General features: G+C 55.4%; 1 protein-coding gene across 2 annotated transcripts in view; it reads right to left on the bottom strand.

Annotated features, from left to right (window-relative positions):
• Positions 1-44: 44 nt before the first annotated feature.
• The window catches only part of LOC138238244 (sarcoplasmic/endoplasmic reticulum calcium ATPase 1), a 51,715-nt gene continuing 44,226 nt past the window's right edge, over positions 45-7,533 (bottom strand). The window contains exons 16-24 of one of the 2 annotated variants that reach the window (XM_069188333.1): positions 7,049-7,272; positions 6,407-6,627; positions 5,174-5,376; positions 3,374-3,459; positions 3,138-3,271; positions 2,343-2,460; positions 1,234-1,351; positions 894-928; positions 45-246 (exon numbers count right to left, since the gene is read on the bottom strand). In XM_069188333.1, the coding sequence (XP_069044434.1) occupies positions 924-928; positions 1,234-1,351; positions 2,343-2,460; positions 3,138-3,271; positions 3,374-3,459; positions 5,174-5,376; positions 6,407-6,627; positions 7,049-7,272 (1,109 nt within the window). In that variant the 3' untranslated portion in view covers positions 45-246; positions 894-923. The remainder of the gene's footprint in view (positions 247-893; positions 929-1,233; positions 1,352-2,342; positions 2,461-3,137; positions 3,272-3,373; positions 3,460-5,173; positions 5,377-6,406; positions 6,628-7,048; positions 7,273-7,533) is intronic. The other variant, XM_069188332.1, reaches the window with a different exon arrangement.

Genomic DNA, 7,533 nt, shown 5'->3' with positions numbered 1-7,533 from the left:
GTACTGTGTGGACAGCGTGTATAAACGAATGAGCGGACAACATCTCCAGAATACAGTTTTATTAATAACATTATTACAGAACTCCTCGTCTCTGTCTCTATGTGAACACGTTAATGAACCAGTTGAATTGAATCGAAGTCTCTCTCTCTTCCCTCCTGACTCTGGCCCCTCCGCTGGCTGGCTCCTCTCCCATCGCCTCCTCCTCTCTCTCCTTTCACTTCTTCATGGCCAGACTGTTCTCTCTCTCTGCGGAGGAACAAGGGAGCAGTGAGACGGGTCACATCGCGACAGCAGACAGACAGACAGACAGGGCAGTGAGACGGCTCACATCGGGACAGCAGACAGACAGACAGGGCAGTGAGACGGGTCACATCGCGACAGCAGACAGACAGACAGACAGGGCAGTGAGATGGCTCACATCGCGACAGCAGACAGACAGACAGGGCAGTGAGACGGGTCACATCGCGACAGCTGGGCAGAGAGGTCACATTGCGACAGCAGACAGGGCAGTGAGACGGGTCACATTGTGACAGCTGGGCAGCAAGACAGGTTACATCACGACAGCAGACGGGAATGAGATGGGTCACATCGCGACAGCTGGGCAGCGAGACAGGTCACATCGCGACAGCTGGGCAGCGAGACGGGTCACATTGCGACAGCAGACAGACAGGGCAGCGAGACGGGTCACATCCCGACAGCAGACAGACAGGGCAGCGAGGCGGGTCACATCCCGACAGCAGACAGACAGGGCAGCGAGACGGGTCACATCCCGACAGCAGACAGACAGGGCAGCGAGGCGGGTCACATCCCGACAGCAGACAGACAGGTCACATCGCGACAGCTGGGCAGAGAGACATGCGTTTTAGACAGGGAGCACAGAGCACTCTGGGTACCTTTGTTAGAGGAAGTGGAGGGAAACTGGATTAGGCTGAAATGGAAGGAGAGAGGAGAGAGTGAGAGGGGTCTCGGGGACAGAGGGGTCACACTCGGTCAGCGGGAGGGAGAGTTAGGGGGGGACACAGGGAGAGTGCTCGGGAAAGGAGAGCACCTTCACAGGGGAGTCTGAGGTGGCAGTAGATATCGGGGTTCAGGGCAACATTTTAGACAGATGAAGAGGAACGCAAGTGCACAGGTACTGGGGCGTCGTTCCCAGTGGATGTGATGAACATGGGGACACTTGAGCAGGGGGGACGAGTGTATGTCAGGGATCGGGATCAGGGTCAGAGGTCACACCTTCCAGGTAGTTGCGGGCTATGAACTTGAGCAGCTCATCCAGGAAGATGACAGGCAGGGACATCTTCAGGACCACCATCCACTCGGTGATGTTCAGGTGGGTCAGCTTGAAGATCATCTGAGAGACAGAGAGAGAGGGGTTAATACTGGACAGTACACTAACACTGCACTGAGAGAGAGGGGTTAATACACACACACTGACTGGACACTCCAGTACATTAACACTGCACTGAGAGAGAGGGGGGTTAATACACACACACTGACTGGACACTCCAGTACATTAACACTGCACTGAGAGAGAGGGGTTAATACAGACACACTGGACACTCCAGTACATTAACACTGCACTGAGAGAGAGAGAGGGGTTAATACACACACTGACTGGACACTCCAATACATTAACACTGCACTGAGAGAGAGAGGGGTTAATACACACACACTGACTGGACACTTCAGTACATTGACACTGCACTGAGAGAGAGAGGGGTTAATACAGACACACTGACTGGACACTCCAGTACATTAACACTGCACTGAGAGAGAGAGGGGTTAATACACACACACTGACTGGACACTCCAGTACATTAACACTGCACTGAGAGAGAGAGGGGTTAATACAGACACACTGACTGGACACTCCAGTACATTAACACTGCACTGAGAGAGAGAGAGGGGTTAATACAGACACACTGACTGGACACTCCAGTACATTAACACTGCACTGAGAGAGAGAGGGGTTAATACAGACACACTGACTGGACACTCCAGTACATGAACATTGCACTGAGAGAGAGAGGGGTTAATACACACACACTGACTGGACACTCCAGTACATTAACACTGCACTGAGAGAGAGAGAGGGGTTAATACAGACACACTGACTGGACACTCCAGTACATTAACACTGCACTGAGAGAGAGAGGGGTTAATACACACACACTGACTGGACACTCCAGTACATTAACACTGCACTGAGAGAGAGGGGGGTTAATACAGACACACTGACTGGACACTCCAGTACATTAACACTGCACTGAGAGAGAGGGGGGTTAATACACACACACTGACTGGACACTCCAGTACATTGACACTGGGGCTGAGGGACTCACAGGCAGGGGGTCGATGTAGATGATCATGAAGTGCAGGGACATGGACAGGCAGATGGCCCCCAGCAGCCAGCAGTTCACCCAGGGGGGCATCCTGACCAGCGACTGGTTCTCCGACAGGCTGCGGGAGAGAGGGGGGTTAGTTCTCCGGCCTCGAACCCTGCGCGCTGTCCCGACGCGGGCCTGAGAGCAGGCTGGGGCGAGTCGCCAGCCCGTCCTGGGTCCAGAGTCACGCTGGGCAGCACCGGGACCGGGACCGGCCCAGGGAGCAGGCAGGAACAGGAGCACGGCGCCGGGGAAACACACAGCCTCTGGACCCGCTTGTCCCCTTCCTGGTCCGGGTTCTAGCCTGCTCCTGTTGACCCACAGGCCTGCTGGTTCTGTTCCAGCTGGGCCCTGGGCTCCGCCCCCCCCCCGCTGCCTGCTGTACCTCTGACCCAGCCGCGACGGGAAACGCGCGGGCGCGACGACAGCCAGCCGGTCCGGGGTCCCCCGCGGCAGGACTGGGGAACCCCCGCCTGCACCCCGAGCCTGGGCCCGGAGCCCTGGAGGGACTCCAGCGATACCAGGACTGGCTTCCGGAAACCTGCGCCACCTGGGGCGCGGCCCGGGCCACAGCCAGGCCTGCAGGTGGGCCGGGCCTCCCGGCGGGCTGGCCACAGGCGTCCGGCGCCTCGGCGTGGCAACACCGGGGGTCAGTCAGGCGCGCCGAGGCGCTGTCCCGGGTCGGGGTGCTCCCGTCGTCCTCTCCGGTCGGCCCGGGCGGAGAGTCTCGGCCGCGCGGACTCGCCCCCTGACCTGTTGAGGGCGTTGCACATCTCGATGGTGACGAGCACCGACAGGGCCATGGTCATGGGGGTGGGGGACTCGAAGACCTCGCACTCAATGCCCTCGAAGTCGGGGTTATCCTCTGTGCACTGCATGAAGTGAGACTGAGCGGGGGAGAGAGAGAGAGAGAGAGACGGGTCAGCGCACTGAGCGCTCGCCGCACAGCGACAGGTGGACGGGGGAGGCTAAGGATGCCCGCGGCTCACCAGCTGATAATAGGTCACTGCAGGACCGTCCTCTGCGTACAGGAACCACCAGCCTGCGGCGCCCACTGTCGCCGCACCCACATAACCTGGGAGAGAGAGAGAGGGGTTAATACAGACAGGGGGAGACAGGCAGGCAGAGGGCCAGAGAGAGGTTAATACAGACAGAGAGAGACAGGCAGGCAGAGGGCCAGAGAGAGGTTAATACAGACAGAGAGAGACAGGCAGGCAGAGGGCCAGAGAGAGGTTAATACAGACAGAGAGAGACAGGCAGGCAGACAGACAGAGGGACAGAGAGAGGTTAATACAGACAGAGAGAGACAGGCAGGCAGAGGGCCAGAGAGAGGTTAATACAGACAGAGAGAGACAGGCAGGCAGAGGGCCAGAGAGAGGTTAATACAGACAGAGAGAGACAGGCAGGCAGAGGGCCAGAGAGAGGTTAATACAGACAGAGAGAGACAGGCAGGCAGAGGGCCAGAGAGAGGTTAATACAGACAGGGGGAGACAGGCAGGCAGAGGGCCAGAGAGAGGTTAATACAGACAGAGAGAGACAGGCAGGCAGACAGCCAGAGGGACAGAGAGAGAGAGAGAAGATAAGAAACAACAAACAGAAACAGACCCTGACGAAGTACAGGCTCAGTGACCACAGCCTGGACACACACACTGGACACAGGCAAACCTGGCTGTCCAGAGAGGACAGGCTCAGTGACCACAGCCTGGACACACACACTGGACACAGGCAGACCTGGCTGTCCAGAGAGGACAGGCTCAGTGACCACAGCCTGGACACACACACTGGACACAGGCAGACCTGGCTGTCCAGAGAGGACAGGCTCAGTGACCACAGCCTGGACACACACACTGGACACAGGCAGACCTGGCTGTCCAGAGAGGACAGGCTCAGTGACCACAGCCTGGACACACACACTGGACACAGGCAGACCTGGCTGTCCAGAGAGGACAGGCTCAGTGACCACAACCTGGACACACACACTGGACACAGGCAGACCTGGCTGTCCAGAGAGGACAGGCTCAGTGACCACAGCCTGGACACACACACTGGACACAGGCAGACCTGGCTGTCCAGAGAGGACAGGCTCAGTGACCACAGCCTGGACACACACACTGGACACAGGCAGACCTGGCTGTCCAGAGAGGACAGGCTCAGTGACACAGCCTGGACACACACACTGGACACAGGCAGACCTGGCTGTCCAGAGAGGACAGGCTCAGTGACACAGCCTGGACACACACACTGGACACAGGTAGACCTGGCTGTCCAGAGAGGACAGGCTGTGCTCCCACTGCCAGCGGGGAGAAATAGAGACAGAGGTGCACTTCCTACTGCACTGTGACAGATACTCTGGGATTAGAGAAACATTCTTCCCTAAACTCAGAAATCTAATCCCAGAGTTCCCACACCTGCCAGAATCACAACGGGTCCCAATCCTACTGGGAGAGGGAGGAGGGAACTCAGTTGATCTGGCAGCCCAGTATGTGATCTCCTGTCCCAGCCTGAGGAACAGTGAGTCTGTCTCCCAATAATGCTCCAGCCGCCTACAGTATATGTCAATATTTTATAATATGTCTTTGTTGTAAATGTCTGTAATATGTCTGTAGATTTTATTTTACTTCTATTTTTTGTCTTGTTCCATGTTAATTTTATTATTTTTATTTGCTTTGGCAACACTGATTGTACCCATCGGTCATGCTAATAAAGCACCTTGAATTGAATTGAATTGAGAGAGAGACAGGCAGAGACACACAGACACACACAGACACACAGACACACAGACTGCTCACCTCCGATGGCCAGGTATCTGAAGAACAGCCAGCCGGAGATGAGGGGCTCCTTGGGGGAGCGGGGGGGTTTGCCCATGATGTCCAGGTCAGGGGGGTTGAAGCCAAGAGCCGTGGCTGGGAGCCCGTCTGTCACCAGATTGACCCACAGCAGCTGGACTGGGATCAGAGCCTCAGGCAGACCCAGAGCCGCTGTGAGGAAGATACTGAGAGAGAGAGAGACAGAAGGGTTATACACTGCACTGAGAGAGAGAGGGGTTAATACAGACACACTGACTGGACACTCCAGTACATTAACACTGCACTGAGAGAGAGAGAGGGGTTCATACAGACACACTGACTGGACACTCCAGTACATTAACACTGCACTGAGAGAGAGGGGTTAATACACACACCCTGACTGGACACTCCAGTACATTAACACTGCACTGAGAGAGAGGGGTTAATACAGACACACTGACTGGACACTCCAGTACATTAACACTGCACTGAGAGAGAGAGGGGTTAATACACACACACTGACTGGACACTCCAGTACATTAACACTGCACTGAGAGAGAGAGGGGTTAATACAGACACACTGACTGGACACTCCAGTACATGAACACTGCACTGAGAGAGAGAGGGGTTAATACACACACACTGACTGGACACTCCAGTACATTAACACTGCACTGAGAGAGAGAGGGGTTAATACAGACACACTAATTGAACACTCCAGTACATTAACACTGCACTGAGAGAGAGGGGTTAATACAGACACACTGACTGGACACTCCAGTACATTAACACTGCACTGAGAGAGAGAGGGGTTAATACAGACACACTGACTGGACACTCCAGTACATGAACACTGCACTGAGAGAGAGAGGGGTTAATACACACACACTGACTGGACACTCCAGTACATTAACACTGCACTGAGAGAGAGGGGTTAATACACACACACTGACTGGACACTCCAGTACATTAACACTGCACTGAGAGAGAGAGGGGTTAATACAGACACACTAATTGAACACTCCAGTACATTAACACTGCACTGAGAGAGAGAGGGGGGTTCATACAGACACACTGACTGGACACTCCAGTACATTAACACTGCCCTGAGAGAGAGAGAGGGGTTAATACAGACACACTGACTGGACACTCCAGTACATTAACACTGCACTGAGAGAGAGGGGGGTTCATACAGACACGCTGCCCGGAGAGAGAGACGGGCTCTGCTGTACTGACCAGACGACCTCGCCCACGTTGGAGGAGATGAGGTAGCGGATGAACTGCTTCATGTTGTTGTAGATGGCCCGGCCCTCCTCCACCGCCGCCACGATGCTGGAGAAGTTGTCGTCCGCCAGCACCATCTCGGAGGCGGACTTGGCCACCGCGGTGCCGGAGCCCATAGCGATCCCAATCTCCGCCTTCTTCAGGGCAGGAGCGTCGTTCACTCCGTCTCCCGTCTGAGAGAGAGACAGGTGCGTTAGCACTGCGCCGAGAGAGAGAGACAGGTATAGCGTAACACTGCGCCGAGAGACAGACAGACAGGTACAGCATAACACTGCACTGAGAGAGAGAAACAGACAGGTACAGTATAACACTACGGAGAGAAACAGACAGGTACAGTACAGCACTGCCTAGAGACAGTATAACACTACAGAGAGACAGACAGGTACAGGATAACTTCACCGAGAGACAGAGAGACAGAGAGACAGAGAGACAGAGAGATACAGTATACCACTACAGAGGACAGAGAGACAGACAGGTACAGGATAACTGCACCTAGAAACGGAGAGACAGACAGGTACTGTATAACACTACGGAGAGAGAGAGAGAGGTTAAGTTGCACGGCACTGAGAGAGAGAGACGGGTGGCCTGTCTCACCATGGCAGTGATCTCGTCGTAGCCCTGCAGGAACTCCACGATCTTGCTCTTGTGAGAGGGCTCGACTCTGGCGAAGCAGCAGGCCCTGCGACAGGCCTCTCTCTGCTCTGCAGGGGGCAGGTCGTCGAACTCACGCCCGGTGTAGGCCCGGCCCGTGACATCCTCATCCTCGCCGAAGATCCCGATGCGCCGGCAGATCGCCACTGCGGTGCCCTTGTTGTCACCTGACAGAGCGAGAGAGGGGGGGGAGAGAGAGAGAGAGGGTCAGAGAGAGAGAGAGAGAGGGAGGCTCAAAGAGAGAGAGAGAGAGAGGGAGGCTCAGAGAGAGAGAGAAGGCACTCAGGGCTTTCTACGCAATAAGAAGGAGGCTCTTCAACATCAACCCACCAACAAGAATCTGGCTCCAAATATTTCAAAGTGTAATCCAACCCATTGCCCTGTACGGCAGTGAAGTTTGGGGTCCCCTCACAGACCAGGATTACACC

This window comes from Lepisosteus oculatus, chromosome 4 (genome assembly GCF_040954835.1).
Source record: "Lepisosteus oculatus isolate fLepOcu1 chromosome 4, fLepOcu1.hap2, whole genome shotgun sequence".
NCBI classification, from domain to species: domain Eukaryota; kingdom Metazoa; phylum Chordata; class Actinopteri; order Semionotiformes; family Lepisosteidae; genus Lepisosteus; species Lepisosteus oculatus.
This window is presented reverse-complemented; position numbering and strand designations above follow the sequence as displayed.